This window comes from Colossoma macropomum, unplaced genomic scaffold (genome assembly GCF_904425465.1).
Source record: "Colossoma macropomum unplaced genomic scaffold, Colossoma_macropomum, whole genome shotgun sequence".
In the NCBI taxonomy this organism is placed as follows: Eukaryota; Metazoa; Chordata; class Actinopteri; order Characiformes; family Serrasalmidae; genus Colossoma; species Colossoma macropomum.
In genome coordinates, this window is record NW_023494791.1 from 36,584,624 (window position 1) to 36,610,373 (window position 25,750).

At 40.7% G+C, this 25,750-nt stretch overlaps 1 protein-coding gene across 1 annotated transcript in view; it reads left to right on the top strand.

Annotated features, from left to right (window-relative positions):
* npnta (nephronectin a) overlaps positions 1-25,750 on the top strand; it is a 98,384-nt gene that overhangs the window by 30,487 nt on the left and 42,147 nt on the right. The window contains 3 exon segments of the mRNA XM_036574963.1: positions 9,035-9,127; positions 19,915-20,019; positions 24,592-24,711. Coding sequence (XP_036430856.1) covers positions 9,035-9,127; positions 19,915-20,019; positions 24,592-24,711 — 318 coding nt within the window.

Here is a 25,750-nt window from a genome sequence, read left to right on the forward strand (position 1 = left end):
TACCCCACCCCTTGTTTTCAAGTGTGACCTTGTCCCTTGGAACTGAGTTACAAGGGGTAGTGGTTGAAATCTTCCTCTATCAAATGGGACCCTCAAATAAAGAAGAGCATTACTTCATTAACAGGCTACTAGCAGTGCTCTGTAGGAGACCCTGCCAGTCTGCAGTGACAGCAGAGGAGCAGTAAAGTTCAGCAACTTCGCTGCTGGGCTTTAGTTAATTTTAGGGCATCATATGCCTTCAAAATGTGTGACAATTATTTATTATCACCCACCCCTAATTCTTCAGTGATATGAAGCTGAAGTCGCTATTCACCAGCTTCTCATTCAGATTTTGCTGTTCCATCTTAAATAGAGCAGCAGTTACATTCTGGCACTTCAGGCGTTGGTACTGCTGGACTATTTAAGGTGGAACGGGAAATGTAGCTAGCTAGCTACCAAGACATTAGCTCACTATTAGAGATTTTTTATGCTTGGTTTGAAGAAAAGGACCATAATACATTGAAACAACACTAAACTAAGATAATACTATGTTTTTTGTTCATTTTTAATGTTGAAAATTCTCACATTTGTGGGTTTCTTTGGTTGCCTGCGCAGCGATCTTATCATTTTTTCTTTTTTCTCATAACACTCCGTTTGGAGTAAGCCTCTGAAAAACCTCCGTTTGGAGGGCCATGTAGCCCTAACCCTTCACCCTACCCCTCTATCTCAACAAAAATCAGAAATCACCCTATGTCTGGATGTGAACGCACAAAACGGAGGGCTAAGGACTAAGTGGTAGGGGCAAGGGGTGAAATGGGATTGGGAATAAAGAAATGCATCCAGAATGATAACCAGAGCTGTAGAAGATTCTCTAATGACTCAAAGCTGTAGAACATTAAGAATAGAGTTCTACTGAAATTAATATCCATAATGACATTCTATTAAACATAATATGGTGGTGTGAACATTTCATGAAGAATATTGGTCCAAAATTACATTAACCTTTTTTTTAAGAACTTTTTTTCCCTTATCCTACGGTTCTGAGATACATGTCCAAAAGTATGAAGACACCCTTTCTAATTAGTGAATTTAGATACTTTATTGTGCACCCTTTGCTAACACAGGTGTTCAGTTGTGCAGCTTGTGTAAGCTCCATAAAAAAGCATTGGTAATAGAATAAGACACTCCATTAACAGCCATGCATAAGCTTAAGGTCACCATGCACAATGCCAAGCATAATCTAGGGTGGTATAAAGCCCCCCAGCATTGGGCTGTGGTGCAGTGGAACTGTATTGGCACTTAATTGACACATTTTGTGATCCTAAACTTATCATTCAACATCAGTATCAGACCTAACTAATGCCCTAGTGGCTAAATGCAATCAAATCCTCACGGCAATGTTCAAAAAATCAAGTATAAAGCCTTCCCAAGAGTAGAGGCTGTTACTTCAGCAAAAGAGGACAAACTCTCTTAAGATCTCTGATTTCAGAAGAAAATTGGATGAACAGGCGTGTGCAAACTTGTGGACATATAGTATACATGGCTCTGTTAGCCATGAGATAGTGTTTGAGAATGTAAATGAATAAAGTTTGAAGTAGTTTCATTTGATGAAGTATGGCAGCAACCAGGACTTGTAAAATGTCCTCATGTCTTTTCTTTGTTCACCGAAGTGGGAAAACCCAATCTAATATTAAACAGTGCGCTTCAAGGCAATGCAGGAAAAAAAAATAGAAATGTGTTCTTTTTCTCTGGTTTCTACAGGATTGTCATTTAAAAATAAACTCCCAAGAGAAGCTAACAGCATCCTCTTGTCATTATATTGGAACATATTTGCTCTTGCACCAAAGCGAATGTGAGAGACTGTGCGTGCGTGCTTGTGTGTGTGCATCTCATATATATGTGCTGTTAAGAATGCTTGTGGGTCGCAGCATGGCACCCATGTAATGTGTTCACCTCATTCAGAAAAAGCTTGGAATGTCTTTTTTTTCCCCCCACCGTCTTTTCTTGTTGGCCGTTTGTTTTGCAGCCCTCTACGTCTTAACCCACAGGGTAATCGGGATAAAGTGCCAGGCCCAAGGTTAGCACCATATATTTCCTTTTTGCAGTCATCTTGCCTTCCTGAGGACACATCCTCTGAATCCTGAGCTCTTCTTTATTTATAGGCGCTCGTGTTCGGTGCAGATGCCGTTATCCTGCGAACATTTCCCACCTGCCGCCGCCACGGTTTGCGCTGGTGTGTTCGAGCAGTGGGACTCTCTCCAACATATCAATGTCTATTTTTTACCTTTGAGAGCCCTTCCCCCACTTCATCAGCCTCTACAAAGTCCATCTTCATCACTCAGCAAGTGCTGGGACACGTCTTGTAGAGTGCCAGCACTTTCAGATGGCTTCCAAGACAGCATCTGAATTTTCATTACATAAAATGATTGATCCTATACGTTTGAACAGGATCCTATATAAAAATGCCAAAAATTAAATGCCAACAGTGATTTCAAGTAGTTCAAACGTGATGAGAGGGTCCTTTATGTGCATTATGTCCATTTGGATCTAAGGTTTTTAGTGATAGTTTGGTGAAACATCACATTTTTCTCTTAGTCTAAACATAGTCAGTCAGTCAAGACTTCTTTAGTTTTGCACTAGAGCTATGAGGCAAATGTAGCTAGCAAATAGTGGAAGATTATATCCCACCAATTAGCACTGTGCAATCATGCAAACGTCCAAAATCCACAGATTTTCCTCAAACCGTGTCAGATTCTCAATATCAAATAAACTTGCTCATGTGGTTTCTGATACTGTATAACATACTGTATAACTAAAAAAAATAGACTGAATTAGGTCAAATAAACACATTTACATTGTACAGTATTGGTTTCATCCAGAACAGCTTAGAACTGAATCTTGTTTCAAAGACAGGCGAATGTAGTGTTAGGAGTTTTGTCTAATGACTCTTAATGATATAGCATTGCATACACTTTCTTTAAGGGTTCTTTGGTAAAGATTGTTCTATAAAGAACCATAAACACTCAAAGAACCCTTTGCATGATTAAAGGGTTCTTTTCATCATAAAAGTGTTTCTAGAATGTGCTGTAAATGGTTAATAAGAGTTCTATATGACACTCAAAAGGGGTTCTTCTATTGTTATAATGTCCAGCTTGTAACAATAGAAGAACCCTTTTGGGTGCTATATAGAACCCTTTTCGTAAAGGTTCTGTGTAGACCCATCTACAGCACATTCTCCATCAGTCTAAAGAACCCTTTTATGAGGCAAAGATCCCTTTAATCATGCGAAGCATTCTTTGAGTGTTGATGAACCATTTTCTGTACTAAAGAACCCTTGTAGAAGCTTGTTTACCTGGGAAGGGAATCGAACCCCCTGCTATGTGGAGGGTAGTTGTGTTACCCACTATGCTATTCCAACTGTTGTACAGATTGTTGTACAGAACTGATTCAAAGTCACAGCTCAAAATACATTTTGGACTTTTAACTTTTTGACTTTGGACTGTTTCGGTACTGACAATTTTAGCAAATTTTCAGCATAAACTCAAAAATGGCAACCAGTGGATGACTAGCAAACAGAGCTTTGAAAAATTTGACACATATTAATTCATAGTATTTTCATTAAAACACCAAAAAAAAAATTATTGCAGAAAATCTGTGTTTCAGTAGTGACAGTTCTTAATGTTAGACAGTGGGATCAGTGGGAACAGTGGGATCTTACTGCTCACCATATAGTCATGAGAGACAGAGATGCAGTCTCACTTCCTGCTCTAAAATGCAGGGGTGTGGCTAAAATAAGGCTCCACCTATGGACTAAAACTTTTTGTGTTTCGGTATTGATATGAAAACATGGGACAGCATTTTTTGACAAAGTTTTCAGACTGGTTGTTGGGACTGACCAATATTTCAATGTGATGACTTTTAAAATGTCTGCATTTTATTCATTTTGCTACAGTTATAATTCTGTTACGTTTCCACATAATGCTAATCCAGGTGGATTTAGTCCCAATTTCTACATTCTGTACAGGTGTATGATATGACGTCAGCAAAAGTTTGAAGACCCCCGTCAAATTACGCATTCTGTTGCTTTTCTAAGTAAAACCATCAGTAAAAGAAAGCATAAATATGGCATTGTTCTGCAAATATTAGTGCAAAATTTCTATTTTTAACATAGTTTAGCATACTGGAAGAAAAAAAAACATGTGCCATAACTTTTGCACAATCTTTATATGTTAAATTGAGCAAATAAACAGCAATTGTAATATATAATATTCAAAGGTGTGTTATCTGTAGAGGATGTGTGCTTAGGCGGCACGGTGGCGCAGTGGGTAGCGCTGTTGCCTCACAGCACGAAGGGCCTGGGTTTGATTCCCGGCCGGGTGACCAGGGTCGTTTCTGTGTGGAGTTTGCCTGTTCTCCCCGTGTCTGCGTGGGTTTCCTCCGGGTACTCCGGTTTCCTCCCACAGTCCAAAAACATGCAGTCAGGCTGATTGGACGTGCTAAATTGCCCCTAGGTGTGTGTGGATGTATATGTCTGTTTGTCTGCCCTGCGATGGACTGGCGACCTGTCCAGGGTGTATCCTGCCTTCCGCCCGATGACAGCTGGGATAGGCTCCAGCACCCCACCGTGACCCAGAAGGATAAGCGGTTTAGATGATGGATGGATGGATGGATGGATGTGTGCTTATTTGTCCATGGGGCACCCAACATTTTGCACATGACTGTATGTGCATGAAGTAATAACATTTCAGATGTCAGCATCAGTCCACAATTCCCTCATCAGAGCATCAATAACAGTAGATTATACAGTGTTAGAAACCTTTGATCTTGGCTGATCAGCTACCTTTGAGGTGAGAGGAAAAACTGTGTACGTTCTGTTCTTCACTTAACTATCATTTTAATGATAATTGAGCTTCACTTTCCTTCTATTTAACCTTTCAGAGTCAGAAATGTGATGAATTCTGTTCACTCAAATTGCCACCTGTGGCGCAGTCTTCTTGCTAACTGCATACTCAGGCATTGTTGGCATCCTAATTATTTTCCTCGCTTTCAGACGACATTGTAACAGTGAAATTCATTCTGACAGCTCCTGAGTAGCAGTAAATGTGTCTCTTCCCGGTTTAATATCTTTTTTTTCCAGTGATATCGGTAACATATTTAGGTCACATTCACATGTTTTGGGCTTTGCAGTCAAGCTGCTTTGCTCCGCAGCTGCTCAGGAGGGTATTTAGGGTACGAGGCTTCACCCAGCATGAGGGGCTGTTGTGGGGGAAGAGGGATGCTGGTTGTTTTTAGGCCACTGGGGCTAACTGATGTGGTTAGTCACTGCAGGGTATTTCCCTTGGCAGGGCTTGTCTGTGGCGTATGTGTTTCAAGCGGTCGGCATTTCTCTGAGGCGTAGGTCTCCCCTTACGCACTCGCAGCCCGCTCAAAACCCCCCTGCTGATGCTCCGGTGCTTAAAAATATAACACCTCAACCCGTGAGCGGGCAGCATCTCCAGAACTAATCCATGATTTCATCGCGTTTGATAGCCGACTGGTTGCCCAGATAAGGCAGTGACCTGGATAGACTCTCAATGTCACAGCTTTTGCTGCCTGCTGGATTTGTCCCTTGACAGTCTTGGCACCAAATTAGGGCTCATGGTTGTCCTTTTATGTTTTAACCTGGGGGAGTTTGGGGGCAGGGGGGGCTAATCTGGTGACTTTCACTGCACACTGCCCAACACCCCTATCAAATGTCACAGGTTAAAAGCAAGGTGAACACTGCTCTGTGATTAGCTTACATGGGCTAATAAGGTGAAATGAAACCAAGTAATTCATATCTACCTGAGTTCAAAGAATCAGGCCTGATGCCTTTGTGCTTTTGAATGTGCCGCGAACTGCGTCCAGCAGGAGAAAATCGATATCCGCCTGGCTTTCAACTCCAAAGCTCATGCACAAAGCTTGGGTTTTGCCTCCGGCTGTCCCCTAATCGCTGATCAAATAATTACATAGCGGGGTCTCACGTCTGCGCTTTCTGATTATAAGGAAGGAAAGCAGTCCGTTGTTTTGATGCCTTTGCCGAAGTGCTCGGGTGCTGAGTGATTGCACCGGCATCGGAAATATGACGGCGGAACAAAGAGCCGCTGTGGGCCGCTGTGTCCATTACCAGCCTTGGTTTTATTATCAGGGCTGCTGTTGTTTTTGTCAGTGTGAATACAGAATGCATTGGCGGAGCAGCATTGTGTGGATGCTCCACCTGTCTGTCTCCTCACGACGCTCAGCAGCCACTCTCGATGTTTGTTTGGACCATGTGTGGGCAGATGGAGGCGGCTGGCCTGCTTGCCCCTCATTGTCTCCCCTTCCTGTCTCTGCATGCCCACATCGGGCATAATTAACGGCTCTGATAGGCCAGTATTATGACAGACTTAATGAAGCTTTTAATGGAAATTAGTCTCAGTTGGCTTGAAGCCGGCGTGAATGCGCCACAGTGAGTGCAGCACCAGCACCCACAGAGACGCCTAGCCACCGCTGCCTTGGCCAGCAGCTCCTCCACTGCTGCACCATTATAGAGAATACTATTCCCTTGCTGTGGAGCAGGGCCATACATCTTTTAATCAAAACCAAACGTGATGAGAAGCATTTGGTTTCGTTCTTTGAAAGAAGAGATCGAACCCTGATTTTGTTTGCTTTGCCAAATGAAATAATGTAATTCATTGTGAACAAAAATAAAAACAAAAGAAACAAATGCAGTTTCAGTTCTGAATGGATAGGAATGGGCTAAATTGCTGTTAGTCTTGGCCAGTCCATCTACAGAGGTACAATAGCCAGAAGTTTGCTTTGTGGGTCTATATTTATGTGGGAAACACACTTATCATGAACCATCATGTTTTTATGAGACTCCTTTGCTAATATTTATAAGTAGAATCTGGCAATACAATAAAATATTAGCATTATTGTGATAAATGACATGACAGTACACTTTTCTCAGTGTATTTTGGGCATCGTCAGTACATCTAGTATACTGAACAACTGCATGTATTATTAAAAAAGACAGACTAGACCAGTTATAGAGAGCCTGTAAACAACAACAGCCAGTATATATTGACCCAGTGTACTCATAACCTTTTCTAAAAGACACTTGACTGTTCTGCTGGTGCTTTTTGTGCATTTGTCCATTCTAAGTTGTTTACAAACATCAGAAAAATGAAACACAATGATACGTTTAATGTATCCTGGAAATGTCTTTGTGATATTAATTTGGCTTCTCTTATTTATAAGGCTACATCATTAACAGTCCTTATCAGTCAAGTATCTGTCAAGGCTACTGTAACTAACTAGCCTAAATAAGCCACTGCTTTCTAGTTAAAGCTGACGAGGCCCTAAGCACACTGAAGGTAAAGTAGCATGTTATCTTATGCCAAGTCCAGTTAGATTCCAAGCTGCCCCAAAGTGCTTCCATCCACAAACTGGAGTCACTCCTGGAGTTTAACTTTATATCAGTAATCAAATATTTCACCCAGATCATGTTTTTTTTCACTACCATGGCTATACCACTGTCCATCACCATGCAGTCTCAAACGCCACACAGTCCAGAGTTGATTTTTCTACCTTTCATTTCCATTTGAAATATTCTTTCAATAGAATAGCCCCTTTAAATAGAATAGTTCAGATTTATTCTTCTCTTGTGGGTAGCTGGCACGGACCATACAAGCTGCTCACTCTCTATCTTCTGCAGCGGTGTGTAGCTAAGGCTCAAAGGCACCAGTGCTTGAAGTTGCATTATGTCTGTGTTACTTCAGATCTGAAGCCGTCTTAGAGCTGAGAAGATTCTTAATGGGTACAGCTCTGGGCTGCGTACCAATCCAAACGACAGATGTAATGACTCATAAAGTTGAAGTGTTGAATAGTGTGCACTCCTTATGGCCCAGGGCCATTAAAACTGACCAAAGGAAAGCAATGAATTATTGATGAAAGGAGGAAATGATCCAAATGTATGTTTTTGTTGAAATCTTTCCATAATTCCCCTCACTTAAAACCCAGTTGTTCAATGGTTTCCACTTTACTGCACCATATCTCCTTTTCCTATAACAGCAGTGTTTGAATGTTTAATAGAGTTAGTCTTGTGCTGGGTGAAGCTGTGTCATGCCATGATGGTTTCATGTTATGAAGTATACACCTGCTGGTCATTTTGATTAAATACACCTCCTTGTATCTACACTCTTTGTCCATTTTATCAGCTCCACTTACCATATAGGTGCACTATGTAGTTCTACAATTACAGACTGTAGTCCATCTGTTTCTCTGCATACCATGTTAGCCCCCTTTTACTCTGTTTTACTCTGTTCTCCAATGGTCAGGACATTCACAGGACCACTGTGAGTGTCCTGACCATTGTATTATTTGGGGTGGATCATTCTCAGCACTGCAGTGACACTGATGGTGGTGGTGTGTTAGTGTGTGTTGTGCTGGTAGGAGTGGATCAGACACAGCAGTGCTGTTGGAGCTTTTAAACACTGTTCCACTCACTGTCCACTCTATTAGACACTCCTACCTTGTTGGTCCACCTTGTAGATGTGAAGTCAGAGACAGTAGCTCATCTGTTGCTGCACAGTTTGTGTTGGTCATACTTTAGTCCTTCATCAGTGGTCCCAGGATGCTGTTGGCTGGATGTTTTTGGTTCTCAGTCCAGCAGTGACACTGAGGTGTTTAAAAACTCCAGCAGCACTGCTGTGTCTGATCCACTTGTACCAGCGCAACACACACTAACATGCCACCACCACATCAGTGCCAAAAAATACCTGAGTGTGGTGGTCCTGTGGGGGTCCTGACCGTTGAAGAACAGGGTGATAGGGGGCTACAAAGCATGTAGAGAAACAGATGGGCTGCATTCTGTTATTGTAGAACTACATAGTGCACCTATGTGGTAAGTAGAGCTGATAAAATGGACAAAATGTAGGTACAGGAATGTGTACTTAATGAAGTGGCCGGTCAGTGTAGTATTTACTGTTGAATGTTTGAATTCTAGCATACGTTAGTGATTGTCATTGACTGTTGCCCCCTATGGTAATGCCTGCAGCACTGTGTCAGCACGGATGCAAGCATGGAGACTGCGTTGGACCCAACAAGTGCAAGTGTCACCCTGGCTTCACTGGAAAAACCTGCAACCAAGGTGAGTGCTTGCAGCTCTGACATTGTAGACCTGTTTTCTCAAACACATACACATACAAAATGAATAAACACACTCACTCTCTCCCTCTCTCTCCCCCTCATTCATTTTTTGGTTAGCGCATAAACACATCAACTGGTTGGCAAGAGGAAAACATGTCACTCACAGTGATTTGCTCAGACGAGGGAAGGTGAAGAAAGTGGTTATTTTCAGGTGGAAAGAAAATCAAATCTCTGTAATAACCTAATCCCTCAAATTGCTTCCCATTCCTAGAATATGAATCAATGCATTTTGTATTCCATCCTTTTGCAGTTACTTTTGAATGCAGTTAGATCCCCTTCACTTCAGCTCTTAAACCATAAAGGCTTATAGTAGTTAACAGAACTGGGTTGCACCAGTTTTATGTAAGTTTGTAGTTACATCTGTGCATAAAGTATTTACTAAGTCCTTAGTTAACACTAGTTAGTTTCAAACTATCATTTTACAGAATTCGGTTGCACCACAGCTAATTAAGTCATATCTTAACTAGTAACTAGTAAGTCATATCTTAACAATGAGCTAATGCATATATTGCTTTAAAGGAGCAATATGTAAGAGGACGCAACCTGTCAAATACTCCACACTCCAAACGAATAGGGGGTAACATATCACCAGAAAGTTGCGGTGTCCACCCCTATCATAAGACACTAAGAAATGCACAGTCCCTCCTCTAACTCAGCAAACATATTAACACTCTTAGTAACTTAAGACAGTTAGCTACTTTTATAAGCTATCAGTAAATAGCCAATATTAACATTAACAGCTGTTTACTTACCAGTCTAGAAGAAAAGTTGCAAATTCAGCGTCAAACTGTGGAAAAACTGTGTGGCAGTAGAAAGCAATGCTGATGTTAACTTGTTTTGCTTCTAAAGCAGACAGCGGTGGTTATGGAGCTTCAGCCATTGTTGCATTTACTGTTCCTTTCATTGGCTACCTGTCCTTAAATGGTCTATAACAATTCTATAATTAGTTACTACGATTGACGAGAGGTTAGAGCACAATCTTGGGGCAGTACTACTTCCTCTCATGTTGGGCTGATGGCATAGTCAAAGCTACAGTGACTCACTGTCGCCTCTTGAGGTACAAAATGGTATTACGAGACAGGACGGGCCAGGGTTAGCTGGACAGCATGTTAACTTCAGTAGATATCTCTGCAACATGAGACATGGATGTCTTAACTGTTATTTCTTCACATTTTATTGATAATTTTAGTTAATTTGGGACGTTTTAAACTAAAAATCTTACAAACGGCACCTTCAACATGACAATAACATCAATCAACCAGTCTACATGCAACCGTGGAAACATGTCGGCTGGCTTTTTTTCATTAAAAAAAAATCCAGTTTCAGAAGAAAAGTTGAACTGAACATTTTGTTTTTCACTAAGTACTGAATAAGGGCAATGTATCAAAATGACCCTCTGTGGTAATCAGCCCTATGTTACAGATTCAACCAGACGAAGGTTTATAAAATAGCTGGAGTGTTCCTTTAAAGGGGAATTCCATTCAAAATGTCTGTCTTGAGTCAATTGTTGAGATGTAAACAAAGTCGTTCAAAGTGGTTTGATGTGAAATGATGTGTTGCAGAGAAACTCAACAACTTTTCCTACCATGACGTCTTCAGGGTGGTGGTGATAGGAACCAGGAGTCGTGATGTCTACAAAACAAAAATAGCTATTTTCTTATTACCCCAAGTAACCAGTGAACCTGCACATGTCTTTGGAGTTTTTATATGTGATGTTGATGATGGTAAATAGTGGTTAATCTGGAAAAAAATCTTTGGGGACAGTACGCCTCACAACACCCTGCATGTACCGCTCTGCCATGCATTCTTTAAAAATGTAAAACTGTCATAAAACAATATCTCAGGCATCAGCTTTTGGAGGCATTAAATATGTTGGACGTATGCTTCCTATCACTTTCACTGTGAACAGTTCTCTGTTAGATTCTCTACAAGGCACCTAACCATTTAATTTTGCATTACCTTGTATAGAATTCCCCATATAGAATTCCCCATAAAGACAGTTTTTCTAATCTCCAGTCCTGTAGCCCACCTGCAATGTACAGTTTAATCTTTCTCTGCATTAACACACCTGACTCGACTCATGAAGGACTAACTAATGAGATGTGGGAAAAAGATGAAGCTGTGCAGTGCAGGTGGACTACAGGACTGGAGGTGGAAACACTGCTTTAAGAGATACAATCTCAATTACTGGCTCGAGATAGCTCAGCACAGAATAAAACCAGCCTTCGGGAGTAATTCTATCAGTAGCCTTGACAGAGGCACACAGGCAATGTAGATAACCCCTGATTTAAAACACTACACACCTCTCTGAGAGCTGAAGCCTTTGGAGATTTAAGGAGTGGAATCTCTGCCCTAAGAGAGCAACGGGAGAAGGAGTAATTAAAAGGAGGGAGGAAGAAAGAAAACAAAACCCCTCAGGAATGTAGAACTGAGTCATCTCTCGCTTTCCATCCTGATGTACACTCCCTGTCAACAGTCTGGGGACACCTAGAGACCTAGGCAGTTTTTAATAACTCCTCATATAAAGACCGAGCAGGTCAGTTTTATTGTTTTGTGAGAAATATTGTTGTGATGTCAGCACTCCTCAGCACTCATGAGTAACTTTCAGGGGTTTAACCCTTTAATGCTGAGGCACAAAGCAGCTCCTTTAATAATGGAATTTCTCAGTCTAACGCGCAGAAAATTGGAAGATATTTATTTTGTTTGTCACAAACAACCATTTTGAGGAAAGAAACTTGTGAAGAGGAATATAATTTACACTTCATCATCTAATAATAATGTAATACTACACTAATTCTAATTTAATACTACTCTGATGAAGCAAAACAATAATAAGTGTTTGACATGAATTCTGAATTCGACAGCTCAGAAAATGTTGCAGCGCATCCAACAGTACAGGCAGCATGGAGCTTCTTTTATAAAGTGACAGAAAACATGGTAGCACACAGGAAATTCCACATGCTGATCCATTTTTTATGACCAACATGGAAATGCACACATAATGCCTGCTCTGGGGACAGATTTTATTATATTTTATAATTTTACTGAGTTAAAGAAGACATGAGAATGAGAGAATCCATCACCAATGAGACATCAGGTAAGACACTTTAGCTAAACCACCATGTGCTTCTAAAAGTAGACCTGCTCTTCATATCCGTGAAGACACAAGTACATACAGTTGTATGCAAACGTTTCAACGCCCCGTGAAATTACATGGTTTTTTTATTTTAAAATTAAGTAAAATTAAGTTGTGACGTCATCTGCAGGGAACTTAAATGTGGCATTTTTCTGCAAATTTTAGTGCACATCTTCAGGGGAAACTTTATTTACTGAGTTTAAAATATTGGGGAAAAACAAACATACAACAATTTCCAAAAAAGTTGGAATATTGTCCAAAATGTAAATAAAAATCAATTAAACCCTGTATTTTATTGAAAATGCTTCAAAGGCAACATATCAAATGTTGAAACCGAGAAATTTTTATTGTTTTTTGAAAAATATTTTCCCATTTTGAATTTGATGCCAGCAAAACATTCCAAAAAAGTTGGGACAGGGGGCAAAAAAAGGCTGGTAAAGTTGTGTAATGCTTAAAAAAACACCTGGTGGTTAATTGGCAACAGGTCAGTAACATGACTGTGTATAAAAAAGCATCTCAGAGAGGCTGAGTCTTTAGAGGTAAAAATGAACAAATGAACAAATGAACAACAATTCAAGAATATCATTTCTCAACGTAGAATAGCAAAAAACATTTGCTTTTCATCATCTACAGTACATAATAACATTAAAAGGCTCAGAGAATCTGGAGAAGTCTCTGTATTTAAGGGACAAGGCCAAAAACCAGTATTTGCTGGCCATGATCTTTGTACTATTCTCAATGAAATATAGAGTTTAAATGATTTGCACGTCATTGAATTTTTGTTTTTATTTACATTTTGCACAGTGTCCCAACTTTTTTGGAAACAGGGTTGTACAACATAAAATGTGTCATAACTTTTGCATACATTTTTTTTTTCATGTTTTGACATATATCGCTGCTGTCTGATCAAAACCTTGATCTTTATGACATAAACAAAAAAAACTTCTTGCCTTTTACATTGTGTGTAAATTTCCGGATGAATGGATCAAAAGAAATGGGCCAAAATGACTTGATCAAAAAGTCTGGTTCCATTGACTCACATTAAAAGTATGTTTTTTCCTTCTCCTGTAAAGTTACCATTTTGGAGATGCAAGGTTTTGTTCCAACAGCAGCAACATCAAAAACCGTTAATCAAACTGTGCAGAAGTGTGGAGGATGTATTAACTTATTTTCACTTAGAAAGTTAACAAAACGTAATTTGACCAGGGGTGCCCAAACTTTTGCACGACAGAAGGTGCTTTATGCTAACAGAACGTTTGCAGGTATTTTTTCTTACTTAATTGAAAAGCAACAGTGTGAAATTCTGAATTTCAAAAGGAGCCAAAATGCCCCCGAAATTCTAATGGGCAATGTAGTTTTGTACGACTGTAGCCCGTCTGAGCGCCGAGCGGAGGAAATGATTGCCTCACCATAACAGACGACGTCGTTATCAGTTTAATTACACTTGCGAGACCAATGTGCATATGCGCTAAAGCACTGAGAGAGGAAATGGTCCTATTTTGTCTTGTACAGTGGTAGCTTTGACAACCACTGTTTGGAATGGGCGCTTGGTTGCATATTAAAATCTCGTTTCATTCTTCATTTCAACCGGAGGTAACCTTAAAAGAGCAAATGAAGTGATTTATAAACAGCCAAGCTTTGTTAAAGCTTCAAAACGAGTAAGCCTTTCATGTGAATCCCGCGTCATATTTCAGGATTATTTATTTACTTATTAATGAGTGATGCAGCCTAAAAGTGAGTAAACTGTGGATTGTGTGCACCACTTTATGTTCATGCATCTGCCTCTGTGATGACAGCTTATGTTCACATGAATGTACACTCACCGAACAGCCCTGTTCACAGTGGACTTGTGTGGACAGACAAATGACCCTCATGCACTGAGACTGTTAAATAGGATGGGACACAGCAAATGCGTGCACCTAAGCAATCTGAATAGGCACAAGACTACACTGCCAAAGCAGTTGGGAACAGTCCCAGTTTCCGAGAACATTGCAAAGCATATCTTTATATAATTTTTTTCATGTTTAAATCTGAACATTTCTGTTTTATAGCTTTGGTATGAATTGGAATTTTTTCATCTTTTATAACGGTTATATTTGAGCTCAAACATGTATGGAATGCGCATTATCAAAAGCATCATAAATCTGAAGATATGCATCCAAGAAATATGCATAATGCATGTGCCAAAAAGTTGTTATTAGCATTCCTAATGTACATAGCGGGCTTTAGAGTTTAGCAATGTCTATCAGTATTACGGAATGCTCACTAAAGTGCCATGAACAGCATTTCAAAAAGGGTGTGCCTCAGGGCTCTATACTCGTTCCATTCGAACTGCACATTATTCAACACAGCAGCCTCATCAGTCTCACAGACCTGGCTTTTAAACTGAATTCCAATTAAAGCATCATTAGCATTAACCTCTCTTGATCTCCATTTTATGTAGATTGCCCATCTCTATAGCATCTTTGTCATGCTGCTGATTTAAGGCAGATGGGTGTCTTCGCCCAGAACAAATAAACTCATTAAGACACTAATCCATTTAGCACTGAGATGGCACAGGGCCGCACTTCACTCAGCATGGATCGAATCATTTTAATAAGATGATTATTTTCTGTGGGGGACTTCGTAAATGAGAATTTGCGCACCTGCTGTGCCTGCTCTGCGTCAAGAATGCATTATAAGCCTTGCCTGAGAGCAACTCATGATATTTTTTGAACGACAAGACAGGTTTTGGGTTCTGTGGAGTGGATTCTCAACTGAAAGAAGCCTTCTTTTTGCCATACTTGGCTCTTTGCATATTAACAGCGGGATGAGTATTAAAAAGCAGTACTAAATTAATGTCGGTTCCTGACTGGTCAGTACTGTAATAAGTTCCTGGACAAACGGTTCTGTTATTGGTATGTATTTAACGTTTATTCATACTACACGCGCGTTTTCAAATGGTTGGTGCTAGTTTGGATCAGCGGGAGGGGTGCTCTGCTCCATGTAGTGAAAGGGTTTTCATGTCTCTGACAAATAGGCCTACAACAATCTGAAGGAGTCAGGATGTTTGCTTTAGCAGAGCTGCACATTCGACTGCAGTGCAGCCTCCTGGTGTTGTGGCGATTGTTCTACCTTGACAAAATGTCCTAGGATAATTTGACAACTTAAATCATCTTATCAAAAAATACTACCAGCAATAAAATTTTGAAGCTGAAGTCAGCTTCCTTTCTGCCAGCTTCCTGTTCAGATGTTCCTTTTCCACCTGAAATGGTGCAGCAGTTACATGCTGCCATCACAGACGTAATAACTGCTGCACCATTTAAGATGGAACAGGAAAAATCGAAACAAGAAGCTGGTAGATAGGAAGCTGACTTCAGCCTTGTGTTAAAACTACAGGTAAAATAGTTTGATAGTCCAAATGTTCTTCTTAGAAAATGTTTCAAGCTTAAAAAAATAATAATTAGGATATTTTGATGGACTAAATGAGCTGATTGTGGGGGTGGGGGGTCGGGGGGAGTAAGAATATTGAACTTTACTGAATTAAAATAGAGTAGCTAGCATAACATAAATCACTAGCTGTTAGGTACCCTAAGTTTGAAGTTAGTGTGAGCTTTTCTGAAAACCTGGGGTAGCTAATTTTGTATTGCATTCGGTTGTTAGTTTGTTCAACTGTGGGGAGATGACCACAGCCTTTTTTACATCTTTTCATTTTAAATCTTTTTGAATCTTTTCACGTTTTAATGCTATGTCTCTGTTTTTTGCACCAAATTATGGAAAGTAGTATCAATAAGTGTATTGATAAGCATTGTTATCGATAAGCAGTATCGGTAACAATATCAGTATCGGTAAAATCCTAACAATACCCATCCCTATCAACAGCTAATGTGGAGTACTCTGTTCCTGTCTTTGAGTTCTCCTACTCCAAGAACAACAGCTTAAATATGGAAATCACTCCAGCCATAGGTGATGAATGGGCCTCCAATTTTTTAATCAACAATTGCCTGACTAGATTATCAGACTGTTTAATTTTCACATTTGCCCCACATGTGGGACAACAGTTCATGTTTTGCTGAAACCAGGCATGGCATTCGGCCCCCCACTTGCCTGTGATATTTATAAGTTGAAAGCGAAATGGAGCTGAGCGGATTATGGTACATACTTCACGTGTCATCATATAATTAGCCATAACGCCGACGCATTGTTCAATTACCCTGCAATGCGTCTGCCCCAGCCTCTCCTCCTTCCCCATCAAGGACATCCCTCACTCACTGGGCTGAATGTTTAGCCGTGCTGACCGGGATATGAGCTGCACAGCTGACTTAACAGAGCCTCGCCCTACAAAGGATCAAAACACAGAAACCCTTCAAGCCCTTCCAAACATTTTCCATCAATATTTATTGCCATACCAACGTAGTTGTTAGGAACTTTTCCTAAGTGTGTCCGTAACAGAAGACTGAACACAAACGCTAAACATCAAATAAGATTCCTTTAATCTAAAAAAGCACATAAAACCCATACAAATTTAAAGACACAAAGAATTAAAAGGAACAATATTCTTAACAACATAAAAGCTTAAGAAATTAACAACATAAAGTATGAAATAACGAGAACTTTGTAAATTCTGTAGACCATTTGCTTTGACAGTCTTCCTCACTTACTGATGAATGGACAATTAACTATTCATTAGTCTTAGGTCACGTTATTAGATTTGTCCTTGATGTCTTCTATTGCTGTGTACTTGAACATTTGCAAAGTTGAAATGGCTGCATCTTCAGTCTCAAAAATCATTGGCCATGATCTTCCTTATCTATGAGTCTAACGTTCACTACAAAGGTTTAAAAACACTTTATGTGTCCTGCTCAACTTCTTGTACAACATTGTTTCTGAAAAGGTTGGGATGCTGGGTAAAATGTAAATAAAAAGAGAATGTAATGATGTGTAAGTCATTTAAACCCTATATCTTATTAAAAATAGCACAATTTTCATTTTCAATTTTCACTCAATTTATATTCCCATTTTCAATTTGGTGCCAGCAGCATGATTCAAAAAGATGGGATGGGGCCATGTTGACCACCATGCTACATCACCTCTTCTTTTAACCACACTTTGTAAGCATTTGGGAACTGAGGAGATCAATTGCTGTACCTTTGAAAGTTCAGGGTCTCCATTGTCATATTTTTATTTCATAATGCCCCAAATGTTTTCAATGGGTGACAGGTTAGGAGTGCAGGCAGGCCAGTTTAGTGCTCAGGCTCTTTTACTGCAGAGCCATGCTGTTGTGAATATGCAGAATGTGGATTGGCCTTCCCTGAAAAAGACGTCATCTGGATGGTAGCATATGTTGCTCCAAACCCGAGCATATCATTCAGCATTTTATTGCCTTCAGAGGTGTGCAGGTCACACATGCCCTGTGCACTACTGCACCCCAATACCATCACAGATGTTTGCTTTTAACCTGGAGGACTCCAAAAAGAATGATAAAATTTGATTTGTTGTACCACAGAACACTTTTCCACTTTGCCCGAGACCATCTTAAATGAGCTCAGGCCCAGAGAAGGCGACAGTGTTTCTGGAACATATTTATATATAGTTTCTATATGATTTCCATTTTTTGGAAATGGGATTGTAACACACATTTTCTCTGGGAAAAGACCAAATTTCACAGTTTCTTAATAGTACTTACTGTAAACCCTTTTAGTGTCATGAACATGATAGCAATGATAGCATTGCTGACTTGTTGTGGGCTTGTTGGTGAGTGGAGATGTTTTCTTATGTGGCTGGGAATACTGAATACGTTCAAAGATGAATTCTCATAAACAAAACTGGGTATCAGAACCTCATTATGTGTTTCCTAAAGGTAAAATGGATGTGTTTTGCATTAACTTTATAGACTGTCTGTATCTTTAGAGTTCGACTGTACAGCGATTCATTGCTCCTCCATCTTGGTCAACATTAACGTTGACTGGCTGAAGACCATCTCCTGTTGGCTGACACTTGGTTACATCAGCGTATATCCCATCAAAAGTTAGCCATTGCAAATTCCAGCTAGTTAGCTATTTGTTCCCCTATCCCACAGTGCTACCAAGCTGGGAGGGTGAATGCTAGCACATGCGCCCTCTGAGCAAATTGAAGCTCCACAACATCTTTTCAAATTGCCGCTTACGTATCATCATTGAACAATTCAACAAATTTGGTTGAGAACTTATTGCGCTAAATTCATTTAGATCAGCCAACAGAGGCCTGCATTGGCTAGTATCATGCTAAGAGGAAGAACGGAGGGCCATGCTAATTATGCTTGTTTGGACTCCAAACCACCACACAATCTTGACCTTACGATCGCAAGATGATTAGGCCAATGCTTGAATGGTTGTGCCACTCGCCCAGGAGCTGCGTTTTTTGAAAGACACTGAAATGTACTTGTGAATGTGGCCTTATAGTTTTCATCCATGCTAACTGAAGTAACATCCATCGGTCGTTGAATTAGTTTAGAAATTTCTTCTACCTTGATATGTCTACATTCCTAGCCACATTTAACCCTAAAGTGTTCATGGTTGTCCCCAGACGGTCTCGTTATAAGATCACGTCTAGCCCCGCAAGACTAGAAACCGTGATGCTTCAGTCTTTTCCCGGATGGAAGGTGAGTTAGCAGGATTCACAGGGTTCCCAAGTGTCTTCAAGCTTTAGCACTGAAAATTGGACTTGTAGGTGTTGGAGATCACAGCCAAAGATTTTCTTAAGGCTGAACGTATAGTTCTCTGTGCTGTGTCCTGTGATTAAATGTGATGTTGCCAAATCACACAGTAATAGAGGACATCAAGGACATCTGTCTTTCTGTGACACAGCTGAGGGTTTAGGAGTGCTGACCGTGATATAAGTGGCACAGCTGGGTTTTAAGAGCTTCATGCTGCAAAGACTCCAAACACGGAAACCCTTCAAACACTTCAAACCTTTCCAAACATTCTAATGTCCGATATCCCCCTTTAGTCGCTAACAATAAAGGCTGTTTACTGGCACGGAGCCGAGTGATCGGGGCGTTTTCGGGCGTGACTCCTGCCACGGCGTGACACCAAAGCCGTGCTGCTTTTGTTCTGGAGAAGCAGATGGAGGCTGAGAGACGCGCCTGATCTCACCCAGACACCATTCAATCTCTACAGGAATGTGACTCAGACGTGCTTTTTTTCGCAACCAACTCACACAAGCGTAATCCTCTTTACGGCATAATGTCACTCTTTCCCTCCCCAGGAATGTAGACTGGTTAAAAGTGTGTAATCTGTTGGATGTGTTCATTTACTTTATCCTGCACTCTTGAAAACGAAGGTTCTTAAATGGTTCTTGGCTTGAACGTACGGTTCTAGGAGGAACCTTTAAATGCACCTGGATTGTGTGTACATGAGAGCAGAGTATAGAACCTTCATATCATGGATAGATTCTCTGAAACTTAAAATGTTACAATAAAAAGTTCTTCAGAGAAGCAAAAATGGTTCTTCTGTGGCATCACTCCAAAGAACCCTTTTTGGCACCTTTGTTTTTAAGAGTATGTGTGCTGCATTGTATGTATCTCTCTCTCTCTCCCTCTCCCATGTTCTCATTTTCTCCCTCTAATCTTTAAGAAGAAGAACAGGACTATATAAACCCCCCAATGCCTCTGTGGGACAGTTACCCCCCTGTCTTTATTCCCACCATGGACCAGCAGCCTGTGGGGGTGCCTCCGGAGGGTGAGCTATAGCTATTCGACCGGTCACTGGACGACCCCACTTCTCTTTGTCCCTCTGCCAACCTTGCAGCACCTGCATGGCACAGTCCGTTCAGCTGAGAGAGTGAACACCCCCCCCCACGCACTCTCAGTGTGGAACGTTCCACAGCCTGGTTGGGCATGGCTGGAATGACAAGCCAACTGAAAGCCAAGCATGATCTCTCCAGACTCTTTAGAGAAGCCATGCTCTTTGTGCTCTTTCTCTTTCTCTCTCTCTCTCTCTCTCTCTCTCTCTCTCTGTCTCTCTTTATATCTCTCTCTCCCTCTCTCTCTTTCCCATTCGGTTCAGTTCACTTTAGTGAATGTTAAGTTAAATATTGCCAAAGCAATTAACATAAAATGAAAAATGGGAGAACAAGTGAAACAGAAAGGTTATTTACAGAATTATTAATCATCAACAAAAGAAGAAAGGTTTGAGGGAGCATTTTTTATGATACATTACTTTCTTTAGTGGAAGTTTCTCTCTCTCCACCACCCCCACCCCCCCCCAATCTTCCTTCTCTCTTTCTCTTTCTCTCCCTCCCTCTCTCTCTCATACAGACACTGTCAGTCTTTCTCGATTCTCAGCTCTCTGAACTTGTGAACCAGACCATCTTTCATCTGCAAGAGCCCGAGAGCCTGAAATCCTGCTCTTTTCCTCTCTTTCTCTTTCATCTGTCCTCTCTCTCTCTCTCCCTGTCCCTCACCTCACTCCATCTCACCCTCCTCTACAAGCACTGCTCTTATTGTTGTTCTCTTCAGCTGTGGAATTCAGTCTGTTGTGTTGTTAAGTGTCTGAGACGTATTCTTAGCTGTGGATTATGTCTCACTGCAGTCATGGTCACATGACACATCTGACACACAACCTGATCCATTAGATTTGTCTCTATGGTTTCAGTTTATTTTTTAATTTTGTTTTATATCTCATATTTTTCAGGAATGTATTTTCTGTGTGAGAGAAATATCTGAGAGAAATATCTCAAAAACCCCCCCTCTCTCTCTCTCTCTGTCTCTCTCTCTCTCTCTCTCTCTGTCTCTCTCTCTCTCTCTGTCATTCTCTCCCTCTCTCCCCCCCTCCCTCTTCCCATGCATCATTTAGTGTGTTTCTCACAGTTCATTTGCAGTGAAAGCTCCAGAGAACGGCTCGGTGCTTTGTACACTGGTGTAATCTACCTTTCTCTCCATATTTTTTTCCTTCTCCTCCTTCCCTTCTGTTTTCTCTTCTCCACAGCAGATCATTGTGCACCATATTCCTTCTTTCTCTTTTTTCCACCCGCATGTGCTGTAGCTTGGAGCTTGCCGCCTGACACTGGACGCCTTGCTCCAGTAATCCATGTTTGTTGACATTTAAATTTTGCTGTTTTCAGCTTTTTCCTGGAAGGAAGCAAAGCCAGTTAGGGGTGGAAAATGCTTCCCTTCAATCCCTGGACAGTATACGGTGTTAATACAGAGTGGCTAGCCAAGTTTGGTGAGAGAAGTTTTTGCTGAAAGTTCACCTGAGGGTTGAGTTCCCTCCCAGGCCGGGGTTATTACCGCGATGTCGGAGAGGGCACAGAAATAAAGATGAAACAAAAGAGCGAAACTTAAATTGGGATTTAGAAGAGCTCAGGGGAAGAGAAGGTTGTGCAGAGCTACCTGTCCAAGAGCATTTTGTTATGCTAGCCACAGACTCCTGCTGTCGGTAACATGGGTTTCTGTGCTAGCATGACATTTTGTCACGCTAAAAACAATTCCTACTATAACTCAAAATCAGCTTATTGTGTTTTGGATAACAGTATTGGAAGCTGTTATGCTTATCACTACCTAAACTAGCATATGTTGTGATTTGGACGCTGATGTGCTTTCTGACTAGCAAAACCAGCACTAGACCAGCAACAAGCCAGCATAGACCAGCTTGTGCAGGAAGTACTGCTGTTATTTATACTGGATTTCTGTGCTAGCATGACATTTTGTTATGCTAGTACATAGTTTCTGCTGTCAGTTTTGCTGGTTTCTGTGACATTTTGTTATGCTAACCTTGCGAGAAAAAAACAGCAGAACCAGCATTGGAAGCTGTTATACTGATCACCACCAAGACTATGTTGTGATTTGGACGCTGGTACGCTAGTACATAGTTTCTGCTGTCAGTTACGCTGGTTTCTGTGCTAGCATGACATTTTGTAATGTTAGCACATGAATCCTGCTGTGAGTTATGCTGGTTTCTGTACTAGCATAACATTTTCTTCTGCTAGCCCATGGTTCCTGCTGTGTGGCCATATGGAAAATACTGCACTAGTGAGCTTGGATAGCAGGCAAGGTCAGGTATGATCTGCTCCATTGCTCAGGTTTCAAAGAACGACGGTCCATATGCTCCCTTTACTATTAATAAACAAACTCAATAGTCACAGACTGTCTGAACTGACGTATAACTTTTAATGAATCTTTAGTGTCTTTCCATTTGCCAGTTGTGCCCCTCTTTCCCTTCCATTAAATTCCATAATCACATTCTAATGACATCTGAGTGATGTAAATGTGCCGATGAATGGCCTTGATGATATCCAAGTGAAAAAGAACATTTCTACAAAAGGTTCGGTCCTTTGAGCGTCTTGCAATTACGCTTCCAATCACCAGGTAATTGCTGTTTAATTGGAAAATGCAGGAGTGAAATGAGGATGTTAATTTTTCTGGAGTGGGTGATTTTATGCAGTGTGAGAGGATGGTGCAGAGTAGTCTGCTGTCCTTTTTCTGACTTCTCTGATATTTTGCAGAAGTTTGCTTCTAGTCAAGTGAGTGAAATGTAAGGAATTTTGGCAGGAAGAAATGTACAGTTGGACCCATAAAGATCTCGAGTCATGTAGGTCAGAAAAACATTGAGTTGTGCGATTAAAATCTCTTGCTGTGCTTCAGAATTTTTTTTTTTTTGCCGAACATCAGTACACTACTTTTGAGGTGTTTGGCATTTTGAGAGCATTTGCAGGTTTCAGACTTTAAAGACTGCCCTGTGTCTGCCCTCAAGATAAGGTTTGGTCTTGCTAGCTTCATTTTTGGAGTGAATACATTTCTTGATTAGCACAGGAAGTGATTCAAAATATAATAACCATACAGTAATCTCAGTCATGTGACCTCATTATTATTTATGTGGTAGAATGTGACTGCGCCATCCATCTATTTAAATCTGTGTCACCTCTCAGATATAGCAGGCATGCCATTCTGCAGAATGCATTCCATGCATAGCCCATATCTAAAGATGGCGCCATTCTCTCTGAACTGGGCCACACCAAAGCCACTCATGCACTCCTGCCAGGGGGGATCTGCTTTCACTGCTGGGTAAATTAGACTGTGGGCATCGTGTAGAGTGGCTGGCCCAGAAAACGAACTGTGTGCTGTCCAGTTTAGAAATGAAAGTGATACATAGTTAGGGACTGTCGTCTCTTTCTCATTTAGCTCTTCATAATAATAATAATAATAATAATAATAATAGTAAATATAAGAGTAATTTCTTTTATTTATTTTGCGAGCGCAGACTGTGCCTTCAAGGTATGGTGGTTGTATAAAGGGAGATTGTGTGACTGAGGAAGGGGGGGTGAACTCTGAGAACTTGGCCTGAAGTTCTGGATGGCTTCAGCTGGGAGATGGAAAGCAAGACCCCCCTAGGACAGATAGAAAAGACACACAGGGAAGAGATGGGTTGGTAGTGGGGATTGCAAGAATTTTGTCATAGAAATGAAGTTATAGATGGGAATTTAAAGGGTGTTAAATTTGAAGGAGGGGCATCCCACCCAAATTTCAGTTATTCCATAACTCCATATAATTCCTTATATGCAAGACTCCTTTATGCCAGCCGTCACCCTCCCAGCTTGGTATCTTTGTGTGACCTAACTATCAGGTGGAACTGGCCATGACTAAATTGAGGAGAAAAAGTAGTAGAGGGTTGGCCACCTTCTATGTCAGTTTAGTGCTGCTGAAAGATGGACGAGAACCAGTTGATATCGAAACTAGAGTTTGGAACACTGCCTCCCCTTCACCCCCAGGGTGGAGAACACTTTTTACTTTTATGCATGTGAACTGGAATTCTTGGCATTCTCGTCGTGCACGCCAGCCTGGCATCCTGAGATTCATTTCCGGAGGCTGTTGACTTTTCCATGCGCTTTCTTAGCTTTTGGCAGGTGCTAAACTTAGATCTGGCAGTCCTTCTCATCTCAACTTGACATATCACTGTTTCTAATAAAGGTTAGAAGTAGATGAATTGTTGACATTGACTGTCATTGAGTCTTCAGGGGGAAAAATTATCTTTAAGTGTATGTTTCAGTGGTTAAAGATGCCAGCGCATCACCTTGAAGTCAGTGGTTAAGAGTGTTGTGGGAAAAGAGTTCCTCTATTGGACGGTAATAAGCAGGTTGGTGTAACGGCATCCTCTCTGTGGATTCTCTGGGGTGGGCTTGTCGAGACACAGCTCTGCAGCCTCACAGCTTTAAGGGGATTGACCCTTAAACTCTGACCTCTGGCTAATCCCCTCTACCGCCCCCCAGGTCTTCTGTCTGGATGCTTTAACCTTTTCCCTCTCTCTTTTTCGCAGATCTGAACGAGTGTGGCCTGAAGCCTCGGCCGTGCAAACACAGGTGCATGAACACGTACGGCAGCTACAAGTGTTACTGCCTCAATGGATACATGCTTCTGCCTGATGGGACCTGTGGAAGTGAGTCATTTCTCACAAACTCTCTCATTTAGCTGTCTACCCTCTAACTGTTCTGTCGCTTTAGTTTTGCGCACTAACATCGCTGTTCTCTAAGCTCCCAACTGTTTGTGCTCTTTTCCAGAGAAAGAAATTGCCTAGCACTCAGGCTGAACTGTAATGAGTACATGCTATTTCTGTATTGCACATATTTTAGTCCCCATACCATATTTGGGACATTTACATTTTCTCAGTTCAGTCGCATGCACAGCCACTTGTAAGTTTATTTGTTCATCATAAATAAATGAAATATAAATGAAATAATAAACAAAACCAGCTCAGTGCTAGCAAAAATAATAATTCTAATAATAATGTTTCTTGCTGTAATCTCAAAGGACAAAATAGGAGCTCTAATGAGCACATGTTGTACTCGCACCACACAGATTTCACTCCCTACATGATACTTGGGATTTTTTCAGTTCAGTTGTGTGTACATTCACTCATACTTTTATCTTCCCTGGTAGAATAACAATAAATTAAAGCCTTTATGCAACCACAAATAACAATACATTTGTCTAACCATGATAAAATTAGAGCCCCAACTGTTCAGAAAACAAATATGAAAAGAATATGAATAAACATGGGCAAACATGAAGTTAAATAGCCAGGACAATGATTGGTTTCTGAAACATGCTCATTGGTGGTGTAGGTGGTGTACAAATATGTGTTTTACATCCATTTTTTGTGATCACTGCTGGCTAAAATGCTCGATTTTGCAGTGGTGTTTCTCAAAGCTTGAAGCGTATTTTTAAGTTCTTTTTTGGGGTAAAGGGATGCTTGCAATTTAGAAATGTGCTTATTTGCTTAAGATTATGAATCTGATATTTTTTTCAACTTGCTTTAAACGTAGCCTAGTTCGTTTCTTTCAAAACAAATAGGAAATGAAGTGTTCCTGTGAGAACCAAGAACATGCAAAGCAAAATGATGTAATGAAAACTGGCTGCAACAGCTGAACATGTTCTCTAAATAAACTTAGGAATCTGAGGAAATGTATTCAAGTAAA